The sequence below is a fragment of the Antechinus flavipes genome, chromosome 6 (genome assembly GCF_016432865.1).
Source record: "Antechinus flavipes isolate AdamAnt ecotype Samford, QLD, Australia chromosome 6, AdamAnt_v2, whole genome shotgun sequence".
Lineage (NCBI taxonomy): Eukaryota > Metazoa > Chordata > Mammalia > Dasyuromorphia > Dasyuridae > Antechinus > Antechinus flavipes.
In genome coordinates, this window is record NC_067403.1 from 72,123,458 (window position 1) to 72,149,096 (window position 25,639).

Sequence of the window (25,639 nt, forward strand, 5' to 3'; positions counted from 1 at the left end):
TATGTATGTGTATATATGTATATGTATAATGTTATATCAGGGGTCCTCAAACTTTTTAAATAAGGGGCCAGTTCACTGTCCCTCACACTGTTGGAGGGCCAGACTATAGTAAAAACAAAAACTTTGTTTTGTGGGCCTTTAAATAAAGAAACTTTATAGCCCTGGGTGAGGGGGATAATCATCCTCAGCTGCCACATTCGGCCGCGGCCGTAGTTTGAGGACCCCTGCTATATACCATCCATGTGTATATTTATATGTCACTTTATATGACAGCAAGAGAATATCAGTGTTAAAAATATGGAAGACTTTTGTGTTTTTTAATTGGGAGAAAGAAAAAGAATTTAATGAAAGGTGGAGTTAGAAATAATGTAATAATAATGATGATAATGCTTTAAATCCAACCAAAGGAAGTTCAATTAGTAACATGACAAGCAGAATTGTTTTGAAATGAAAGTATACAATTATATACTTTTGAGTTGTGATATGAAATAGAATTTTAGAGTTTCACATACTGTCCTATTCTTTGCACGTTTTGATTAATGTATGGAAATCCTCTTAATGGTATTTAAACGTAGTGATTTTTAAAAAAATATTCAAAAAATATAGAAGAGAATAGTTAGAAGAGCATTGAAAGTGCTACAATAATTTCTCAAAGGTGATCTAGTCCTTTCTATCTGTACCCAGGAAATAAAGCCTCTAGTTTTGAGTGGCTTATTGTTAATTTTGCTTGTTTTGGCATTAACTCCTCTTTTAAAACTATCTATCTTTATCAACTTAAAAATTGGTGGGTTGATGTCAAGGATCAAAAGAGCTTCTGGTTTGGTACCCCGATGGAAGCCTGTCAAGGTACCTTTGGAGAAATTCTGCTTCCTTGCATCTCTGGCTTCCTTCCTTTAAGTCTCACCTCCTTTGAGAAGCCTCTTCCAGTGCTTCTAAAACTGAGACTGCCCCAATTTATGTTGCATATATCCTTGTCATACAGAATTATTTAAAGTTGTCCCTCCCTTAGACAGTGATCTCTGTGAGCTCTGTGGCCATGTTTTGCTTTACTTTGTTAACTCGTAGCACATCGCTAGCAAATAGTAGATACCTAATGAATGTCAGGTGACTGGTTAATTTATGAGAGGGATGAAATTTTTCAACATCTAGGAATTAAATACACAGTGAGTCTTGTCTGTCTGTGAGCAAAGAAAAATGACAGATAGAAACTCAATATCATTCCTGAAGTAGTAACCCCCAGATTAGCTTGATTGCCACATGACAAAAGGTCTTCTCTTTAGAGGTGAAAGACTTAATTTTACAGTGGAAGAGTTTCTCAAAGTTGACTATGCTCTATTATGTGAAGCCCCCAATCTCCAAAATTATTTATGATAATAATTATCATCCCTTTGTATTTATTTATTTTCTGTGAGATGCAACATGTTGTTTTGGATCTAGGATTAGCCTGGGAGTCAAGAAGGACTCTGATAAACTTGTAAGAAACCAGAATGTGGCACAGCTTTGGATCCAAGTCCCATGAGTCCCATGAAGAAACTGGCCATGTTTAGCTTACCCAAGAGAAGATTCAGGGGACAATGAGAACTGTTTTCAAATATTTGGAATAATGTCACATGAAGGGTGTTTACCTTTGTTCTGTCTAGATCCAGAGAGCAGAACCAGGAGAGAAACTAAGTGAAAGCTACTAACAATTTGAATTATCAAGAAGTGGGATCCCTTTCATTTTAGTGGTTTAAATCACCCTTTATTGGGTATGTAAAAATGGAAATTCCTTTCAAGTAAGGGTTGTACTAAGTGGCTGTCAGGGTTCCTTCCAACTCTCTGATCCTCTGATTCTGTATGCAAGTCCCACAGCTGACATATTTCATCTTCCAGTGATTCAGTTTATCTACCTGTCAGTCTCTCTCATTCATGAAATTACCTTGAATCAATGTTATTATTTACTTTCTTTTTCCCCCCTTTAGTAGATTGCAAATTGTTTGAATGAAAGGATAGCTCTTCCTAGGCCCAGCATAAAGCCCAGTAGACACTAAATAAATAATTTTTGAATTGAACTGAGGTGAAGTGTCAGGCCTGAAGGTATAGTCCTGGGCCTTGGCAAAGCAGGTTCAAGATCACAGTTCTCTAGACCCCCATCCCTCTGCTTTTTCTAGCAGACTTCAGAACTGGTTTGATATGGCAGGACATGTGACAACTAACAATTTACCAGGGGCTAGAGGGCTGGGGTACTAGGGTGAGGTACACAGCATAAGAATAAAGTGCTTAAGTGCATAAGCTAGTCAGAAAGATGAGTATTACCACTTACCTGGTGGTGGTCCGGATGGTATTCTCCTTCGTATGATTGTGCTCTTTGCTCACCTTTTCTGAAAGAAGAAAGAGTAAGACTATTTTTTATAATGGAGAGCGACTCACCTTTCCCCCCTAGTTTTAGACAAAAATAAGATTGGAGAATTGTGTTATCATAAATGATCACAGATTTAGAACTGAAAGTTCTAATTCCCCCACTTTATAGATGAATAAACTAAAGCTAAAGGAGCAACTTGCTTAAGACCACAAAACTGAGATCTGAACCTAAATCATCCAACTCTAAATATTCTACTGTTTCCACTAAACTGTTGTTGCTTCCCATATTGAATTAATAGTTCTCTCCTTTGTCAGTGATGATTGCTACTGGGAAGTATCACAGTTTGTTCTTTTTAAACACAAAAACATAATAGTTTGGTAGGATAATATGTCAATAATCAAATGAAGTCAGAAACTACTTGTCTAGATATTCCTTGAACCTGAATCCAAAGATAGCAAAGAGTTTATTTTTTAAAAATGGGGGGCAGCAGGAAATGGATTGCAATCTCATCTTGGTCAGATATAGGTGTTTTTTGCTAGATTTTTTTACTCCTGCTTAAACATTTCTGAATTGCTCTGATTCAGCAGGAAAACTGCCTTGGTGGCAACCCCGTTCAGTACCCGACTTTGACGATGACAACCTTTAAGTATTCTGTATCGTCAGCCCTCTTTGGAGAGGGGATTTATTTAAAAAAACAAAAACAAAAACAACCCAGTCTCAAGACCTCTTGATGCCGCAGCCAAGGAATGCTTATTCTGATAAATGTCACATGTGACAAAAAATATCATTAGACAAGAAGGGGATAAACCCTCCCTTACTTTGTCTTGAGGTCTGTATCTAGTGGCTGTCAGAAATTATTTAATTAGCTCTCGGGAACACAAAAGTTGAACTCTGGCCTTTGCAATCCAGTTCAAATGCTTGGCCCCTGCCCCTACTTGTCAGAGTGCTCAATAGCTTCTTTGAAGTATCTATAGAAATCTCAGCCCATTCTATTAGGATTGCAGATTTCAAATGCGAAGCAAAATGAAAGTTGATAATTTTGTGAAATTTCCCATTATTTAAATGAGAATTTAGAATACCTGCCCCTCATTTTCACAATGCTAGTCTGCAGATGTTATCTCCCTGTCTATAAGCATAATTTCTGTCAGTTCAACCTGACAAGCAGAGGGAATATAACATTTGGAGCTCAGGACTACTAGTTTTTATAGAGATGGGGAGATGTGAGGGTGGCTAACTTGTTTGTGATAGAGCTCCTGCCTAGAGCTTCTAGGAGGCTGTTGGGAAACTATAAAAACATACTGATACACACCAGGTGTGAAATGGAACACACACACACACACACACACACACACACACACACACACACACACATCTCCAAAAAGCTATTCTAAGATTCTATGGCAATTTAAACCTGGAAACAAAAGGTGATATGTGTGTGTGTGTGTGTGTGTGTGTGTGTGTGTGTTAAAAATGCTTCTGTGTATACAAAATTGATATTCTCTATTCGATTCTATTAGGTTAAATGAATTAACTAATTTTTCCTTAGCCAAGTAAATCTGTGAAAGTACAAGCTTTGCTTGAAAAAACGAGTGCTAACCCTTTCAGGAGCCTTATCTGAGCAAAATCTGAATAACTATGTTAGTAGTCCATCAATTCCATGCAGGATTTAGCATTTTCTCCAACCTCTGGCTTTGATTTCTCGCTTTTGTCTGTCTCACTCTGTATTTCTGTCTCTCCTCTTTATTTTTCTGTCTCTGTTTCTGTCTATCTCAGTCTCTCTCTCTCTGTCTTATCTCTCCTCTTCTCTGTGTCTCTCTCATTGTTGTTCTTTGCAGAAAACAGGAAGGAAACAGGGAAGGAAAGAATGATAGGAAAACTTCAGCAACGTGGCTTGTTTTAAAATGGTCACCCTGAACAAACCAGAGGATAACTAACTAAAGTACATAGACCAATGCGGATTTGTATTCTTTAGCTATTATACCCGTATTTGCCTATTTTAAAGGGCAAGCTTTGTGCTTTCTGTTTAACGTGCACAGGGCGTCCACACAAAGAAGAGTCTGCGCTGTTTATTTCTGGGCAAATAAAAATCTGGGAGCCTGTTAGCACAGATGCTGGGTATCATACTATAATACGTGGCTCAGGTTCATATGCATATATGGATTTTAGTGAAGTTTTCTGCCTTGGAAAGGACATAAATTTCAGGGCAATTTTTTTCTTCTTTGTGTTAACATTAGACAATGACTCAAAAGAGTTAATAATGCTTCCTTAGGCATCTGACCTGTAACAAGGGGATATCAAAGGCCTTGAGAGGATTATTTTTAACCTTTATTTGTAACCTTAATATATAGTAAAGTACCTGGCACATAACAGGAGCTTAATAAATGCTTGCTAACTGAATAAAATATATTTGGTTCATGCAAATAATGGTTTGTCCTAAGAGGCAGTGGATAGTGATGCAGTGGATAGAACAATGGCTTTGGATGAGTCCAAATCTGGCTTCAGACACTGAACAGTTCTTGGGCAAATCACTTAAACTGTTTGCCTCAGTTTCCTGATTGGTAAAATGGGAAAATGATAGCACTTACCTTCCAGAGTTGTTGTGAAGATCAAATGAAATAATATTTGTAAAATGCTTTGGAAATCTTAGAGTACTACATAAACATTATCTATTATTGGCCAATTTGGGAGGGTTATTTTTAGATTAGACCTATAATTTTACTGGAATAGGGAACCTCATCTACCAAAAAAGATCATCACCTGTTCTGAAACTTATGGTCTTCAGAGCTGCTTAGGGACCCTGTGAGGTTAAGCAGTCTACCCAGAATCATTCCCAGTCTTTCCAGCTCTGAGGCTACCTCTATCCACCATTGTCTCTATTTTACATCTTTTAAAAATTATTTGTCAAGGCTCTGTCTCCCCACCCTCTACCCCCCATGTCAGCTTTTTCCTTTCCACTCTTTCCCAAAATAATGGAAAATGCCACTAATTCAGATCCTGGAAATTCAGATCTCATGACAATGGAACAGACCATAAGTTACTGGAGGGCAGGGACCATTTTCTATACTGTTTTTGTGCCCCTGGGGTTTGGCACATGGCACTTAAATACTTGCATTGGGTAGCTCTGTCAAGCACTAAGCCAAGCTAAGCTGAAGCTGATTTTTGCTTTGTCTATGGAAGGGAAAAAATGATTTGTTGGGTGAACAAAGAGCATGAACTAGATTAAAAATAGGATGGTTAGCCTGTTCAGAAAGCAGCAATGTTTGCATGGGAATAATTAATATTCTAATTTCAAACGATTCTTAACTATTAATTATAGCGATTTTTGGCTAGACTTCTACTTGGCAACACTTGTTAGCTGTTAGCCTGGGTCACTGTAAGGACCTAAAGTAATAAAACTGTGTAAAAATATTGTATAATTTAAAGTCTTCACTGGCTGACTGGCTTTCCTCCCAATTATTCCAAATCAGTGAGATTCCCCAGTTATGTATTGGCAGGAGTGCTAACCATTTTTACCTGACAATTGGAAGAGAAGCTCTGATGCCATCTTCACAGAGATGTCCTGACTGAAGAGACTTCTCTCAGGACCCATTCTGCCCTCTGGCATCTTTTGTAAGGGTTCAGTTTTCTCTCGCCCTAATAAAGTGCTATAGCCAACATTCCGGCTCGGTGATATCGAGGCTCGGGAGTCATGGATGTCAATTTCCATGGGTTCCTCTTTGATCTTCACTGACTGTGTTTCCTTGTAGCTTTCAGCTAAAAAAAGAGCATAAAAAGAAAAACAAAAACATCACAATCTTGTGATTCTGAAGGAAACCCAATTTCTCACCTCAGAATCAGAACAGTGAGGGCAGGGAACCATGACCAACAAGGAAGCAAGGGTGAATATCACCAGACCATGAAGAGACTAAGTTGGGCACCTTGCTTGTTAGGAGGACTATGTGAAGATTTCCTTTATCTTAACTTGTAAGGCTTAGATTGACGCCAAAAGACACAGTAGAAAAGAAGTGTAGGGCTCAAGTCTTGCCTTTGATATGACAGCCGTGACCTTCAACCAGTCATTTAAATCACCTTGGGCATTGGTTTCCCCACTTGTATCTTCAGGAGATTTGATGAGATGATTCCTCCCAACCAGCTCTAGAATAATATATATAATCCTATGTGCATATTCCTTCTCATGGGAAGAAACATTTCTCATTGTTTCAATATCAGAAAGATCAAAACATCAAAGATTTATTCTGGAAGGGATCTTAGAAGTTCATTTATTCCAAATCTTCATTTTAAAGATGAGAAACAAGGCTCAGAGAGGATATTATAATGTGAATAATAAGGAAGAGAGGTGAAACTGATAAAATGTATCTCAGTTTAGTAACATATTGACCTGACAAAGATACCAATTGACTGTTGTATCACTGCTTCTTGACTCATTTTCTCCCGACTCACATTCATACCCATAGGTTGGAGTCCCTCAAATATTGCTACTTTGGATATGAAAGAGTAACAAAGTGCATGACTTGCCATATTCTTAACCCTGCAGCTCTTAAATCCCCACTGGTGTGTAGTATCACTGCTTTTTGACTCACTTTCCCCCAACTCACATTCATACTCATAGGTTGGAGTCCCCCAACTATAGCTACTTTGGATATGAAGAAGTAACAACGTGCCTGGCTGGCTATATTCTTAACCCTGCAGCTCTTAAGCCCCTATCGGTGTGTTAGTACTTAGTTTTTAAATTTACTTCTATTTTTAAAAGTGTTAAAATTACAACATAATTTGTTAAAATTGAGACAAGTATTAAACTTTTACCATTTTTATAGAGTAGTAGTGGTATAGTAGTTGGAAAGCACTGGACTTGAGCATTAGAAAGATCTGGGTTATAATGCTTCAGATACTTTCTGGCTGTGTGACTCACTTAATTACAATTCACTTAATTACATTCCTTTCTTTAACCTCCCTAAACTATTTGTAAAATCTTGGCTTTGACCAATATCTCCACCAAAGTCATCTCAAATTCTTAAAACATCAGTAGAAAATCCCTCTCCCTTTTAACATTATTACTCCATTTAGTGTCTTTTCAAGTTCTTTTTGGAAGGCAGAGATGAAAACAGCTTCCTTAGATCTCTCCACCTGAGTCTTCTTTAGATTCTCACCAGCTATGACAAGAACCTTCTCTCCAGCTTTTCTCAAAACCTTACCCTCTTAACAAAGCCCCTCAAAGGTTAGCAAGTAAATTCTCATAATGTCATGATATATACACTCTTAATTTTATAGGAAAAAGCATACATAGAACAAATTCTTCCTGCATCTTCATGGGTTACAGATAGAAATATCTTCTTGACCCCATTGAGAAACACACTTCCCATCTGACCATTTCTCAACTGTGACTCCCAACACCAATGCCCACTATTTCCCCCAACATTCTATGGATGCTGGAAAATGCACAATAGTAGTATCTGTTGTCTATACAATGTTTCTTCTAAACAAGGATTATATACATATACTTATAAATAAATTGGAAACACAAATTATGGTAAAGACCCCTTAACTATTTCTTATCTCAATTTAAAACACACACACTTGTATATGTATATATATTATTTCTATCCACGGATATAACTATACACATGTATATAGACATACATGTATATACATATATTTTTGTGAGTATATATATCTACATACATATGGATATAAAACACTGTCTGTTCTTCATCTGTGTTGGTCCTATCTGTAATTTACAAATGGGCTATAGCATCTGAAGAAGAAGTTGCTACATGGTCAAGATGAAGCTATCTCGAATGAGTGATGGCTATTAAGAGAACCATGACACTGGTGATACATGAGGTGGTGACCCTTTTCTATTTGTGACAAGTGTAGAGAGGAGTTTGAGAATTGGGAAGATAGTGTTCAGAAGAGTGCCTGTGGAGAGGAAAGCATGATGAGTTAACCAGAGTGTGGGGAATCCAAGGCAGTGCCCATGAGTCACAGGACAGGGGAGGGAGGAGGCAGAAAAGAGAATATGTTTTGGTGGGGATCCCTAGGCATTTGAGGGTGCTTTTGAATCCCTTGAACAAAGATCCTCAGAAGTTTTATAGCCTACAGGTTCATAGGACTTAGAAATGGGAAGAATCTTGGAAGGTCATTTAATCCAGGGCTTCTTAACCTTTTTCTACTCCCGACTCCTTTTTACCCCAGAAATTTTTACATGATTCTGTCCTGAATCTGAGCCAAGGTGTCTCTGGCAATGTTCGTGCATGCATAGTGCACAGTTTGCATGTTCTGTGTTCAGAACTAAGACTGCAGTGAAGACTCATGCTGCAATATGGGCAAGTGTTGCCAGAAACACCTCAGATTCATCCTGCATTTGATTTTGATTTAATTTTTGGTCATTGCATTCAGAAACCTTTTACCTAATTTTCCATAATCCTCATATTCAGTTACACAACCCCAGATAGGGTGTGACCCACAATTTGAGAAGCTTTGATCTAATTCACTCATTTGACAGGTGAGGAATGAGACTTGTGTAAGGTCACTGAGGCAGTAAGAGCCAGGATACCAATCTAGGTCTTCTGATCCCAAATCCGGGGATATTTGTCCTATCTCACATTAGAAACATCCACCCAGTGAACTTCCATTTAGGGAATGGCTCAGTCCTTACCAGGAGGCAAGTACCTTTATATTCCCTCAGCTTGTAAGAATGAGATGCCTTGAGACCTAGTGCTGATGGGGTGATTCTAGCATTTAGGATGACAACAAAAATAATAGGTGGCATATGGGGCTTTACAATTTGAAAAATTCTAAAATTTATTGCATATGTGATCTTATTTGAGTCTCACAACAATATTATGAAGTGGGTACTTTATTATCCCCTCTTTACAGATAAGAAAACTCAAATGGGCTTATGATTTACTCAGGAATCACAAAGCTAGTAACTGTATGAGTCCAGTGCTCTACCCACCATAACACTACCCAACAGAATCCTGGCAGGTTCGGGGTGTGTCTGGGTGCCATAGTTCTGATTATTCAGTAATCTCCAAAGGGGAAAAGAATGCTTTCATAGGACTCAGTAATGGAGGAGAAAAAGAGAGACAGAGAAGGAGAGGGAGAGGGAGAAGAAGAGGAGGAAGAGGAGGAGGAGAGAGAAACAGACAGAGAGAGAGAAAAGGAGAAGAAAGAAGAGAGACAGACAGAGAAAGAAAAGAGAGATGTTTTTGAGTTGCTGTGTTTAAGATCTAAAAGGCAGGTAAGCCTGTTATTTTAGAGTGATGTTAAATGCAAATTCATCAGAGATAAGAATTGCTTGTGTTTAAGACACTGAGTTTCCAGATCAACTAGGAAGCAAAATTAAGAGAGAGAGAGAGAGAGAGAGAGAGAGAGAGAGAGAGAGAGAGAGAGAGAGAGAGAAAGAGAGTGAGAGAGGTAAATGAAGATGTGGAAAGACAATGCAACATTACAATAATGTTGCAATTAGCTGTCTATTTTTCCTTCAGCTAGGGATATTAGTTACTTGATCTTTAATCATATATCCATATGTATATCCATATACATATATCCATATATGTTTATGTATATGTGCATATGTCATATAGGATCAAAACCCATATAAGTAGATATATATCATCTCATTTGAGTCCCACAACAAGCCCATGAAATAGATAATATTATTATTCCCATTTTAAGCTGAGAAAACTTTAAAGCAGTTATGACTTGCTTAGGAATTATTAACTAGAGGCAAGATTCAAGCTCAGAAAGTCCAATGCTCTCCCCACCATGGCACCACCTAACTTCCTAGTTATTCCTGCTTTCTACCTAGAACTGGAAAATATATACAATATGCGAAAGCAATCAATGCACTCTTTAATCTGGGTCCTGCTTTTAATTATTTTTTTAAAGAAGCAGCAGTGTGTGGAAGATAGGAGGGGCTGGACTTGGGAGTCTGAATTCAATCCCCAAGAAAATAATAATGCTTGTGCTAGGTACCTTATGGGGTTGTAACAAAACTTCCAGCAGCTGGGTTAAATCTGACATGCAATTATGAAGGCAGATCATTTGTTCACTTAAATATAAGATCACATGGTTTCCAATACACAAACATTTAAAAAATGCTTACTGCATGCCCGGCACCTGTGCCAGAAACTATGAGACAAACAATTGGAGTAGAACATGTTTTATGTCTTAAGGAATTTAAAATTTGTTGGAAAGACATGAGGCAGCTGGGGATGGGTGGGTGGGAACAAAATAAGTATTCCTATAGCATTTACTGCTTACTAAGTACTGTGCTATGTGCTTTATAAATATTGTGAGAGGTGGTATAGATGGGGAAACTGAGGGGAGAAGAATATAAGTATCTTGCCCAAGGCCGTGTAATTGAGCAATAAGGAACTGAGCCAGATTTTTGAAAAGCGGTCCTTGAACTTCAAACTCAGGGCTCTTAGTGGGCCACCTAGGCTAGGTTAACTTCCTAAGCAGGAAGCAACCACCTTGTTCCCCCTCAGATTCCTCCTTAGATGTCTGATAAATGCTCAGTGACTCTCTTGAACCCTAGTTTGATTGCCAGTGGAGGTCTAGCCACCATGCTGGTTCTTCTTGTGCATCCCCCTCCCCCTTAAACTAATTAATATTTAGAGAATAAACAACAGAAGCCTTTATCACAGAGTACTTAAATGATGTCACAGGATCCTGCACTAACCAGTCTTTATATGGCCTAGGCAGAAATCTGAAGTACCGACAGAAAGGGAAACATTTGATATATAATATGAAATCTCCCCAAAGCCAAAGAACAAGACAGCAAAATGCCTTACACTTGGCTCTCTCTCTCTCTCTCTCTCTCTCTTTTTTTCTGTTTCCATTTTCTTTCCTCAGTTTTTTCCTATCTCGATGAAAAAGCACTCATAGGCTTTGCTATTTGAAGCATGGCAAGACATGGGAAGTTAGCCTTAAAAGCTACTTGGGATGAATCCAAGAACGATTTACATGAAGTGCTTTCTGTCCTCTCTATGACAACTCTTGACCTTTAAAAAAAAATGCACAAACACCGATAAAAATCTCCACCATTCACAATCTACCTGATTTAGTCCAGGCTCAAGAAAAGGATTTTTATATGGTTGACTCAAAGAGCAAGTTGGACCTACTACAATCTAAAAGCTTTCTCCACTCCAATCAGCCTGCTACGCCTTGATGGGGGCCCCTTCCCCCTCCCTCTTTCGTCAAAATTCTTGCCAAGCTCTTATTATCGCCCAAAGAGTGTGGATTCAACATCAAAGGGAAAAAGAAAGAAAGCATTTCCTGTTAGTTCAAGCCTTTTGGTCTTGAACCTTTCCAAAAGACTGTCCTAGTGTGTCCAATGTGACTCTCAGGTGGTATGTGGAGCAAGGAGTTCTGTCCCACAGATGTCCAGTATCCAAGGCTCTGGGACAGGTCCCAAATTTAGGATCAGAGTCAAGATGACCTTTGCAGCTCTGCCTTTTGTCTCAAACTATCTATTTCTGTTTTAGCTCTGTACCTCCCACTTAACTCTGCATCCTTCTACCTCCTCCTTGCTTGGGATAAGCTGACATGAGCTATAGTTGAATTAAGTCAGCTGTGTTACTATCCATTTACTCCCTCAGTTGCGAGACCCCCACACTCCTGAGGGCAAGTCTATACATCCAGGTCTAGTTTGTTCTCCCCTTCTCAAAAAAAAAAAAAAAGAAAAGAAAAGAAAAGAGATTTTAAAAAATCAATCTTCTAAAAGCCTCTTCTTGTTGTAATAACAGAAAAGGGGTGGGGGGAATTGCTGTAATATCATAACCTGGCAGTTCCAGCATCAATATGCATGTAGCAAAGGATGCTGGAACAGTTTTCAAAAGAAGAAACACAGATTGTTAATAATCACCTGAAAAAATGTTCACCCTCACTAAGAATCAAAGAAATGAAAATTAAAACAATCCAGACGGAACTACTACCCACCATTCAAATTGGCAAGAATAGTTAAAAGCAAAGAAAATCAGTGCTTCCTGGAAGGGATACGGAAAAAACTGTACATTCATTCATTGCTTGTGAAATTGGAAAATTGCAGTCTTTTAAAGAGCCATCTGGCAGCATCACATGGTAAAGGTTGCAAAAATAATCATGCCCTTTGACCTAATTATTCCATTGTTAGGAATGCACCCTAAAAGGGTTATTATTAAAAACAAACAAACAAAAAATGGTCATCTGTTCAAAACTTTTCACAGGAGTTTTATTTGTAATTGCAAAGAAGTGGAAGCAACTTAAATGTCTAACAATAGGGGAATGGTTGAATAAACTAGGACACATTAATGTAATGGAACATTACAATATAATTAATACCAACACACAAAGAATCTAGAAAGACCTTTATCAAACAATGCAGAGTGGAAAAATGAGAGGCAGAAACATAGAACACACCCCAAAATGGGGAAGAATGAATGGACAAAAAATCCTGGCAGAGATTTATAGGCAGTGCCTGAAAAATCAGGAGAGCATTAGAAATATTGAAATTAATTGATTAAGATGTAAAAAAAATGAAATTTTTTTTTTGTTCATGTAGCAAAGTGTTTGTAGGTAAAGATTTGCAGTGTTTTTCAAATTTTATATCATTCAGCCTTCACAATAACACGTGGAAGTTTTTTTTTTTTTTTTTTTTTTTTTTTTTTACAGATGAGTAAACTGACGCAGACATTAATTGACTTGTCTGAGGTCATTTAGCTAACTAGGACAAGAAGCTGGATTTTATCTCATTTTATCTATATAACAATCTGGAGAAATAGATGCTATTATTATCCCCCTTTTATAGATGAGGAAACCGAAGTAGACAGGATTTAAGTGTTTTGCCCAGGGTCACTCAGCCAGCCAGTGTCAGGTCTTCCTGCCTGCAGATCCAGTTCTTTATTCACTGTGCTACTTAGCTACCTCTCAATAATTAGAAAGTATGCTTAATTAATTGCACTGATGTTTTATACCTAGTCTGTTTTAAAGAAAAAGAATCAAATTTTAAGGTAATGACATATAATTAAATTTGTGGGTACAATTTTATACCAAATATATTGGAATAGTAGTTTTGTGAATCACAGACTTCATCCTTTTTAAAACCATCATGGCCTCTAAGGGAAAAATAAGAAGGGGTTACTTTAATAATATGTTTTGCTATGTATATGAATAAGAAATAAAAGCATATCAGACTATAAATTCTTTAAGGAATTTCTTATTTTGATCCTGCATTCACGTTGTTAATAAATATTCATTTACAATTAGAAATTCATTTTGCAATGTTTAGCATCATCATAGGATCACAGACTGCAGAGGATAAAAAAATTAATAAGACACGATGCTGAAACTAATAAATGTTCGTTAAATTGAATCAGATTCTTATTCAGTGATTCTGAACAAACATGCAATAAAACTGGGCAGAGTAGATGTGCTGTAAGAGAAGTATTAAATAGATCAGTATGAGGAAAAGAAAGATTACAACCAAATGGTTTGGGGGAGGTGCCTTCTACCTTTTCTTTGGGGCCATGTGACCATTTTGATTGCTTTATTCATGTTTTATTTCCACTTAAATTACTGTAATCCTTGGGGATATTTTCTACTTGGTTCTGCTTATTCATGTTGCTTCAGTTCATATAAGTTCTCATTAGAAGAAAGCTTGCAAGATTTCGAGGAAAGCTATCGATGAACTGTTAGTATCTCAGAGTAATCTTTTACCTGGATGACCTCAAAAAGCTGGAATAGCCAGTATGCCATCCCAGGAGACAGGCAATTCTATGTCAGATACAGAAGGGCTTTCCTGCTATGGAACCTGATTCCTTCAGGTGTCTGAGTCACTTAATATCTAACACTTACAGAACAACAAAGTGACCCACAGTGCTGGAAAAGAGTGGAGTTAAACCAAACCTTCAAAACCAGATGGAGAGATGTCTTACTTTTGTCACCTACCATGATACAAAAATTCAGAGCAACTCCAGCCTATGGAAGTATTCTCCATCTCAGTTCTGATCAGTTTCCCACATTAAAAAAATTCTTCTTTCCTTCCCAAGGAACAAAAATCATCATGTGGAAAATTGTTTTCTGACATCAAAATGAAGACCCTGTAGAAATCAATGTAGGTTTCCAGCGTGTGATTTGTTGGCATCTTTTCTGATGGAAACCTGCCTGTTTCAGCAACACTTTAAGTGAGTGTACAAAGTGTCTTCCTGGGAGTTTGGTGGCTTTGGAATCCCATCCCCCAAGTCATTTTGCTGCTTTCCATAGGATAGTGAGCATAAAAATCGTCCAGTTCTCGCATAAAAACCAACATTCCTTCATTCCTTTGTTTGACAAACATTTCTTAAGCTCATATAACATGGAAGATAACTGTGTTGAGTTATTATTTTCTCCAGAATGACTTGGGAAGGAAGGAAAGCAGGAAGGAGGGAACTGAAAAGGAAAGAAGGAAAGAAAGGAAGGAAAAAGGAAAGAAAAGAAAGAACATTGGGAAAGAAGGAAGAGAACAAGGGAGGAGAGAAAGGCTAGAGGAAGGAAGAAGAAAAGGAAGGAACAAAGGAAAGCTGTCACTACAGCAAATTTGGCACACACTTCTTTCTTTCTTTCTTTCTTTCTTTCTTTCTTTCTTTCTTTCTTTCTTTCTTTCTTTCTTTCTTCTTTCTTTCTTTCTTTCTTTCTTTCCTTCTTTCTTTCTTTTTTCTTTCTTTCTTTCTTTCTTTCCTTCTTTCTTTCTTTCTTTCTTAAGTAACTTCACATTCAACAGCTCTCATAAGCATTTTCCCACAAGATGACTAATGAGCCTCAGTGGTATAAAACCTTTCATGGTCAACTCCTTATCACACTACTAAGTATTATAAAGATTCTGCTATTCAAAAGTCTTGCTTTTATGCAATTAGCATATTGATGACATCCTGTGGCACTCTGTACATTCCAGGTTCCAACTTGTTCCAATGTTTTGCTTGTGAATGACACAGTGAGCATTTTACAAACATCCTATTTCATGTCATGACAACCCAGAAAGGTAGGCTATCATTATCTCCATTTTACAATTGAGGAAACTGAGGTAAAAGAAAAAGGAACAAAAGAAGGAAAGTAGGAAAGGAAAGAAGAAAAGAATGAGGGAAGGAAAGAAAAAATGAGAGGAGAAAGAAAAGGAAGGTGAAGAAAAGCAAAGGAAAGGGATAAAAAAAGAAAGGGATATAATGGAAAAAGGAAGGGGAAAGGGAAGGGAGAAAAAGAAAAAAGAGAGAAGGGGAAAGAGAATAAAAAGATTTACTCAAAAATAGGAAAAAGGAGTTTTGTTCAGAGAACTTGAAGTTAAGAGAAGTGAAGTAAACAGGAGACCAGGAAACTCAACCCCTATAAAACCCTTTCTGTGGGGAATATCAGGTGTTTCGTTATGACTGATTGTTGGGATTTGTCAAGAATGAACATGTCCTAAACTAGTTTAGCAAAAACCTTAAAAGTAGGTAACAGTTGGTGAGCCCTGGAGGTTCAGCTTCCCAGCCATAAGCAGCAACATATGATGTCCCTTAAGGCAATGTGATGGATGCTTCAGTCTTCTCTATTTCTTTTTTTCCTCCCTACTGTTTCATGCATGATGAATGTAATTGAGCCTGTAATCAATGCAACAGGTTCTTACATAAAAGAACTAAACTGGCTAATTGCTAATGAATTCCGCCTGCATCATACCATGTTCTAACTGCAGTTTGCCACTAGAGCAGATATGTGAATACTGGCTTTAGATTCCAAGGAAACATGTTAAAATTCTGGCTGTTCCATTGACAAACTGTGACAATGATCCATTTTTCTGCCTCACTTTCCACATCTGTGATATTAAGAAACTGGCCTAAATCATGTGGATCATCTTACATGACTCATTTGGATCACTACTTGTATTGTACTTTTACTTATTTTTAAAACACTTCCTAATTACATTTTAATCTTGTTTCACCCCTCTCAGGAATGATCTAGACTAATAGTTTCTGAACTTTCTTGATAAAACATTTCTATCAGTAAAAATATTTTGAGCACATCCTCAATATGTGTGTTTATTTCTGAATTATATCCATATATCATCTTATATACATATATGCATTATGTATAACATATTACACAAATTAATTTTCAATGAGATAAAGATAAAACAAAAATATTTTTGAATGTATTATTCTGGTAATAACAAAACTTTTTTGCTTTCACTAAAACATTTATCGATTGAAAGTTTCATATTTTTTAAATCCTAGTTTAGCACTTTGTGATATAGTAATTTTGAAGGTCTACTTTTAACCCCAATTTATTCTAGTACTTTATCTTTGTGGTTATGAAAGCTGAAAAGATACTTCACAAAGATACCTTGATTCAAATGGGAGAAAGTACATTATTAAGTAGTTATGCTTACTAAATCACAATGCTCCTTTTTGTTGACGTTTGACTAGTAAATTTCTCTTTTTCCTTTTTTTTTAGTTTGTGCAAAATAATCAGAAGGTGTTTAATTTTTATGTTTTTAACAAATGGAAACTCTTTGGATATTCTTTTTGAATAGGTTGGATGGAATACTTGGTTTCCAAGTTTATAGACATGAGAGCTTTTATAAGTGATATAGTAACATTATTTTCATCATCCTGGCAGCATTTCTAAACATCCATTTTCAAAATATCCTTTCCATTGTCCATGTTTCTTTCACAGACCAATTACTTTCTCACTTATTGTTAAAGAATCACCTTTACTCTGAAGTGACAGATCAACTATATATATTTTAAGATATCTGCTAAGAAGTATGCTACTGACAGCTATCTGTCACTAAGGCAAATTTGGTACACACTTATTTTTTTCTTTTTCTTTCTTTTTTCTTTTTTAAAGTAACTTCACATTCAATAGCTCTCATAAGCACTTTCCCACAAGATGACTAATGAGCCTCTGTGGTATAAAACCTTTGATGATCAACTTCTTATCACACTACCAAATATTATAAAGATTCTGCTATTCAAAAGTCTTCCTTTTATGCAATTAGCAAATTGATGACATCCTGTGGCACTCTGTACATCCCAGGTTCCGACTTGTTTCAATGTTTTGCTTGTGAATGACACAGTGAGTGAAGAGGAGAGACAAGGCAGAACAAGCATATTATGTCCCAGGTATTGTACTAAGCATTTTACAAACATCTCATTTCATGTCATGAGAACCTAGAAAGGTAGGCTATCATTGTCCCCATTTTATAGTTGAGGAAACTGAGGAAAACAGAGATTTGTGTGTATATTTGTATATATCACAGATCTAGTATCTGAGGTTGAATTTGAACTTAACTCATTTTGATTCCAAGCCTAAAATATTTATCAATTATGCCATCTAGCCAGCTGCCTGTAGTGAATGAATGAATTTCTCATCCATTCTTCTAATTGTCCATAGAATCTTTAAAAAAAATTCTAGTCACTCCATCAGTTGTTGCATATATTTACAGTTTTCCCCTAAAATATCATTTTTTAAAAAGAAATTACTTGATATTGAAAATATATTTTCTGTAGGACACTTGTCCTTTAGCAGCTCATAAAAAGTAGTTTTTTGTGTCTATTTCATTATTGCAACAGAACCTAACAAATACCATAAGCTGAGACAAGTTAGAAATATTTGTACTTTCATCCAACTGTATACAAGCCTCTCATATTGTGCTATTTTTTCTAATACTTTTTTCATCAAATATTCATCAGTGTTTTGTAATGCGTCCTTTGACAGTATTTGTTGACAAAGGAATACATTTAGTTTCTTTTTCAGTCTTTTTATTGACCATGGTTAGAAAAATGTGTTTTTCCAATGGCATATAACCTTTTGTCTTTAGCTGTTAAGAGAGCTACAAGGACCTCCTAAATATGTATCATTAAGTTTAGTGAAATTCATAAAGCACCAGATTAAATACAATCATTACTATTTTTTTGCTTATGACTAAGGACAAACTTATTCAAGAAGTAGAAGTATCATTTTCTTGTTCATTTGTGCTCGACATTATCAGTATTCTTGTCAGCCCATGATTTTGTTAAAATCTTTTTTGCTGTTGTTGTTGACATTTTAATTTAATTTTAATTTTAAAATATCATCAAAATGTAAGCCATGTGTCCATTTTGTGAGAGATGGCTTAGTTAAAATTACATCACATATTATATGTAGCTTCACTTGACTAGACATAGTTAAAATATAATATGTATACTGAAAGTGTCAACTTTTGCATTGTGAAACTCCTGTTGTATATGTGAGACGTGATTATCTGATATGGAAATCAACCCCATTGTCAATCCATATATTAAATTAATTTCTTTCCTTTTTTGAAATAAAAAAGTAGATTTAATTAGAAATGCTAATAGGACACACACACACACACACACACACAAAAAAAACCAAGTAGATCATCTTGCATGCCTCATTTGGATCACCACTTGTATTGTACTTGTATTTCTATTTGTAAATAAGGTAATATGTGAATATAATTCACAAATAAACATACACACATATTGAGGATGTGCTCAAAATATTTTTACTGATAGAAATATGTAATCAAGAAAGTTCCAAAACTATTAGTCTAAATCATTCCTGAGTAGGATAAAACAAGATTAAAATGTGATTGGGAAATGTTTTAAAAGAAATAAAAGTATAATACAATATATGTTATATCAAAATGTAGTTTTCTATTAATATACAGTCAACAGGGATCTATTTCTATTTGAAACATGCCTGATCTAATCACACCTAAGATCTCTTTTAGCTCTAAAATTTTATGTACATGAAGTAGATATTAAACAAGGTACCCAATGATCATAATTATAAAGATATATCAAATTAAGTTTTGTCTAAGATTAAGAGATTAAGTCCTGGATTTGGAGTCAAGAAGACCTCATTCAAACCTTGACTGACCCTTCCTGACTAAGTGACCCTAGGTAGATCAAGACCTCTCTGAGTCTGCTTTCCCTCTTTAACATGAGGACAATATAAATGGTGACTACTAGGCAGGGTTGTCATGAGACTCAAGATAATATCTATCTAATGATTTGCATATGTGCTATATGGGAGGAATGGTAGCCTCAGAGGGAGGAAGATGGGTATAAGAATCCCATCTCTGATACACACTGGTTGTGTCAGCCTATGCTAGTCACTTAATATTTCCCAACAAGTCTCTATGATTGCAGGTTGCAGAAAAGGTGCTATTTGGTCCACTATCAAAGCAATCATAGATCCCATTATTAAAGTATTTTGTAAATGTCAGTTATTATTATTGTTATATTATTATTCATACTACTAATTTCAAGCAAACTGTCTACTTTATACATTTGAAGATTACAGTTTTACAAGTAGAAGGGCTCAGATACACCTCATTTTATGAATAAGGAAACTATAATGGTAAAGTCATGTGACTAACATCACACAGGTAACAAGCCAGAAAGCCAGAATTTATATCACAATTACAGAAGATGAGAATTGGCAGGAACTTTTTGGAAATCATCTAATCCAATCTACACCCAATCTAGAGCTCTCTCCCACCACCTAGCATATCTGACAAAGGGTTGTCCAATCTCAGCTTGGAGACTTCCAGTGTGAAGGAACCCAATGCTTCCTAAGGCAGTCTATTCCACTTCTGGACAGCACTGGAGATCAGGAAAATTTTCCTGATATCGAGCCATCTGTTTCTCTTGGATCTAGGGCTTAAGACAACAAATTTAATCTCTCCTCCATATGGCATCTCTTAAGGTATCAGATGATAGCTATTTTCCCCTAACCCCAAATTTTCTTGTCTTTAGGCTAAATATCCCCAGTTCCTGCAACCAATCCCCTCATATGACGTGGTTGCCATCTTCTGGACATTTCCCAGCTTATTAATGTTCTTTTCCATGTGTGGTCACAGTGCTGAATGAAATACTCCAAATGTGGTCTGGCTAGGTCAAAGGACAGAAGGACTCATCTCCGGAAGCGTGCAGCCCAAGATCACATTAGAGAACCTAGGCGGCTTCACTCCAAATTTAACTTTCTTACTACACTAACAACAATGACTATATCAGTTATTTCAGGAAGTTCCCCATCTGGTATTGTTCCACATATAAATAATCCATTGTCGATTTCAAATAAATGAATGGATATACAAAGAGCCCTCTGAAGTCATCACAGAAATTTTTGTCATGTGGATTTCCTTAAAGTACCGTGTGCTAGGGAATTTGGTGATTGGGTGGTTCAATCCTCATCTGGTAGCTAGACTCTAAGTATCTTGCCATTAATTGAAAATCTTAGCCAAGCATTTTGCTTTCTTTTCACTTAATGATTTCATTGGAAATTAGCTATGGAGATTCATTTAAACAGTAAATATGCCATTTGGTGCTATTCCAAATGAGCTCATTTTAAAAATTAACCTGCTTTTCATCTGATGGCTAAAGTACAGTTTTCTTGTCTTACATTAGAAGGAAAAAAAAGAGAGAAAAGGTCAATTAAAGCATCTGATCTAACCTTAAAGCGATTCACCATTTATTACCCTTTAGCATCCAATAAATCTCAGCTTCCCTCACTGTCGCTTCTTTGTGATTAATGGGCCTTCACAAATCCTTCTCTGGACCTGGCTATTGTTTGCTTCCTCTAGTGCCTGTAGGCTTCTGAACAATTCCTGCTGATCTCACAAACTCTGGAAAGGCAGGGAAAACCAAGCACCACTTCTGTCAGGAGGTACAGGAGGCAGGGATCTAGCTCAGCAGTCCCCAAACTGTGCTCGAAGCAATGTGACAAGGGGTTCGATGAGAAAATGGTAATGCTAGCAATATTTTTCCTTTGAAAACATTAAAAGTGAAATGATGTATGTATCCAAAAAATTACTTACTATGGCTGACAGGTTTTCTATTGGAATATAAGCTTAATTTCCTTAAAAATGTCCCCAGTCTCCCTTTATCCCATAAGTATTCAATTCTGTCCTCCTCCCTACAGCAGCATTTACTGGTTTGGTCCGAGGGCTTTTTGCCCAAACCTGCTCTGGGGCCATGTTCATTTGGCTAATCTAACAAGACAGAATGAAGAGCAAATGCTGGAAGGAGAATCAGAGGACCTCATTCAAATCTTGGCTCTGTCATTTACTTACTGGTATGACTCTGCACTAGTCATTTAACCACTTTTTTCCCCCACTATAAAGTAAGAGATGAAGGAAGAAGGGAGAAAGGAAGCAAGGAAGAAAGAAAGAAGGAAGAGGGAGGGAGGGAAGGAAAGAAGAAGGAGGAAGAGAGGAAGGAAGGAAGAAAGGAAGGAAGAGACATACAGTAGTCATATTCCCCTGAGGTATCTCTTCCTTCTTGCCAAAATATTTTTCTTCCTTCCTCCCTCCCTCCTATCCTCTCTCCCTCCCTCTCTCTCTCTCTCCTTCTCTCTCTCTCTCTTTCTCTTTCTCTTTCTTTTTTCTTCCTTTCTCTCCCTCTCTTTTTCTCTCCCTCCCTCCCCTCTTTCCTTCCTTCTTTCCTTCCTTCCTTCGGCCTAAGTATCATGGCTTAAATCAATGTTTCTCAACTGGGGCATGTAACATACTTTAGCACAGCACATAATTGATAGATAAATCTCTAGATGCCTTCATTAATTTTTCTGTCCGGAGAGTTAATAGGCAGAAATAATTTTGGACAGATCAGACAGTATGGCCCAGGCTGCTATGTCTATATATGTTGTTAAAAATTGTGTCACTAAATGCTGAATGGAAACATTTAGAAAGATAACTAATTGTCCCTGGCAAGTTTGCAGGTATATTTTAAACTGAGAAAAGTTGAAAAATACAATCTTAAAAGTTCTGTATTGGGCTCCTTTTCTCCTATTCAGGAAATGGAAAAATTCTTTGCCTCTCCTCACAGTCACCAAAATAAGACATAAGTTTGGCAGAGTTCAGGAAATGTAATATAATTTGAAGTTCTAAGTTGGAGGGACAGCACAGAGTATTACAGTGTTCTCAAAGTGTGGTTTCCCCCTGCAGGGAGGTGGCACTGTGATCAAAACTATTTTAATAAAACATTTTTAATTCCATAAAGTAAATATTGATAGATATGACTCATCAACAAAAGTTCTTAGATGGTAGGAGTGTGAGGGTACTTCATAGTAACTTTTTTAGGGTATAAAGGGGTCATGAGACCAGAAAATTTAAGTATCAAAGATAAAGTAGATAAGAGTCCTAAATGTGGGATCAGTAAGAACTGGGTTCAAATCCTATCTCAGACATCCCAAGCTGTGCACTTATGGGCAATTTACTTCTTCTCTTGTAGACTTAGTTTCCCCATCTGAGGGAGGGGTATAAAAATAGCATCTACTTCCCTGGGGCTGTTGTAAGGATTGTTGTATTAGATTAATGTCTCTAATTTGATATAAAAGCTTACAGTCCTATCAATCAGCCAACAAGGATTAAGTGCCTACTTTGTGCTAAGTATTGAAAGATACAAGTACAATAAAGCAATTCCAACTTACAGTAAGCTTATATTCTATTGAGGGAAGCAAATACATAGAAAAATATATATAGTTTCCTCTTTTCCTTTTGAAATACTTATTATAATATGGGATGGTTCTCTAAAAGGGGAGAAGAGGTTGGATACATGGAAAAAACAGGGAATTTAAAAATAAATTAATATAATTTAAAAAATTTTAAATATACAATATAAATATAAGATGAATATTTAAATGCAAGGGAATTTGAGAGGGAGCATACTCAGACGAAAATTAGGAAGGGCTTTGAGCAAAAGCTATATAAATACATTCATAATGATAATAATTATTATTATTTTAGGGCTAGATTATTACCACCAGAAATTATAGGATTATCCCTAAATAATCAATAAAACAAACAAAACAAAAAAATCCAAAAGAATCAAATTTAGTGATCAATGCAAATTAATCAAGAAAATGATAGAAATTATGTGATGTATCTGTGAAAGATTTAAAAACTGAGCAATTATCAAATATCTGACAAGACATGGCCTGTGGACTACAATGACATATCAGAAGCTTACTCCCTTTAACGGACTGACAAGTGAGAAATACCCACAACTACAAATAGAGAAATATCACATAGATGTCAACCAATATCCTGGTTCTGGAACCACAACATCATTGTAGACCAAACTGTTGCCCATAATTCCCTGGACATAAAATTGATCCACAAAAATCCCAAGAGTAATTTTTTAAATAGACATCTCTATAACAAACATGGATAGTATACAAGATGCAATGAATGGTAAATCTCTCCAAATATCGAGATATCTCAGAATAAATCAAAAGCATGTGGGTACAAGTTGAGATCCATAGTTAATCTGTTGCCAAGCCCTGTTGATTTTGCCTCTAACATATTTTGCAAATCTCTCCTCTTCTGGCAGCTAGATTCCATCATATACAGGGCTAAACCTCAAGTCAGAAAGACTCAAATTCAAATCCAGCCTCATATACTTATTAACTGTGTAACCTTGGGCAAGCCACATAACTTAATCTACCCATTTTCTTGGGTGTAAAATAGGGATAATAGCACCTACCTCATAGGACTGTTGTAAGTATTAAGTGATGATATTTGTGAAGTACTTCTAGGTACTCAATAGAGTCTCTTGTCCTTCTTTTCTCTCCATTCGCTTATACTGCCACCATCCAAATACTGGCCCTCTTCAGTGGCTGGTCTTCCTGCCTGAAGTCTCAGCCTCTTCCAGTTTATCCAGCTACCAAGTGATTTTTTTTTTAAAGTGAAGAGTTCAGTTTGGGTCACTTTCCTTGCCTCCCTCCCATCCCTGCAGTCACATTCAATAAACACCATGGGATCACTGCTTGAGATCTGCTATATTGCTATTACCAGGATGCAATTTAAAATCCTCTTCCTCTCCAGTCTTCTTACATCTTATTCCTCTCCAAGTACCCCATGATCCAGTGACACTGGTCTCCATGATCTCCCTCAAATTAGCCATTCCCTCACCTGATGCCAAATGTTTTGATTGGCTGTCTCCCCCTATTTAGAATGTTCTCCTTCATTTCCACCTCTGGTCATTTCTGACTTCCTTTAAGTCTTGTTTAAAATCTTTTTCTGCAACAAGTTTTTACTGATGCCCCTCAGTACTAATCCCTTCTCTTTGAGACTTTTTCCAATTTACACTGTATTTATCTTACTTGAATGCAATTATTTGCATGTAATATTTTCCATTCAACTGTGAGGTCTTCAAGGAAGAAGGTGGATGTTTTCTTCCCCCCCCCCCCTTCTTTGTGTTCCCCTGTGCTTCGTATAGATCGTGACATATAGTAAATACATCTTGTTATTCTACTTCTCATGGAGGATTGGAAATAATCCCTGATGGGAGTGAGAGAATATAAGAGGAGATGGATTGAGAAAAAAAAGCAGAGAAAGAAGTTAGCAAAGAAATAGGTATGACCAGAAGTACAGGAAAGATAGGAGGCAATCCTTTCTCCACAACATGATTAAGTTTCCTTATGTATATTCTTCCTCAATGAAAAGCAGTTAGCAGCAAACACTCATGAAGTATTCATTGAGGTTCTGGAATCAGACCCAGATATCATGAGTTTGGGATGAACCAATTTATATATAACCAAGCTGTAGGAACTCACTGCCTTTATTTTTGATGCTGGCTTTCTTTTGCTTAAAATTTCAGAGAAATTCCAATTCCCCATATAATTTGAGGACAAGAAAGCCACAGATTTCCCAAACATCATTTCAACATAGTTTCAAGCTTGTTAATACCTTTTTATTTCAAAGCCTACAAAACAGTCCAAGTGACTAATCGGGCTTTTCCCTTCCTCTCCTCACCTCTATAATTTTCTCTTTAATGGGTGCTAATGAGAAATGGACTTCCACATCAGCCAGCAGGAAGAAGGCATAGGGAGGAATGCCCAAAGTGGTCTGTAAATAATTGAGAATCAGCTCTCTCTACCCACCGGACTGACCTTTCAGTTTTGGGTGTCTGAGTAAGCTGAGAAAGAGATGGGCATCTCACTGTCCAACAATAACAGTAGCACCTAAGTAGTACACATTTCAACAGGGCTGGGATAATGTGGCCAAAAGTACATATACACGGACCACAGGAAGTTTGTAAGGAGCTTGTATGGAAAGTTTGGCACTCACGGGCCCCTCTGAACTTCCCTCCTAGTCTGGAGAAGTTCAGTTCTGGCTGAGAGAGAGTGAAGGTACTTTGGTGGGGATAAAAAAAGGCGTGGGTAGGGAGAGAAAAAAGTAGGCTAACCATTTTTCTTTTTAACACAGCGAGGCTGCCACCTGATTCTGACCCTGGAATGAAACGAGAGGGTCACTCCAGCAAAGCCCCTCATGCATTCTCCAGCTGGGGCAGT

The 25,639-nt window shown here is 36.9% G+C and overlaps 1 protein-coding gene across 4 annotated transcripts in view; it reads right to left on the reverse strand.

Moving 5' to 3' along the window:
• ZNF827 (zinc finger protein 827) overlaps positions 1-25,639 on the reverse strand; it is a 256,534-nt gene that overhangs the window by 106,196 nt on the left and 124,699 nt on the right. For all 4 annotated transcript variants that reach the window (XM_051965062.1, XM_051965066.1, XM_051965064.1 and 1 more), the window contains 2 exons: positions 5,855-6,094; positions 2,303-2,360 (listed from right to left, as the gene is read on the reverse strand). In XM_051965062.1, coding sequence (XP_051821022.1) covers positions 2,303-2,360; positions 5,855-6,094 — 298 coding nt within the window. The remainder of the gene's footprint in view (positions 1-2,302; positions 2,361-5,854; positions 6,095-25,639) is intronic.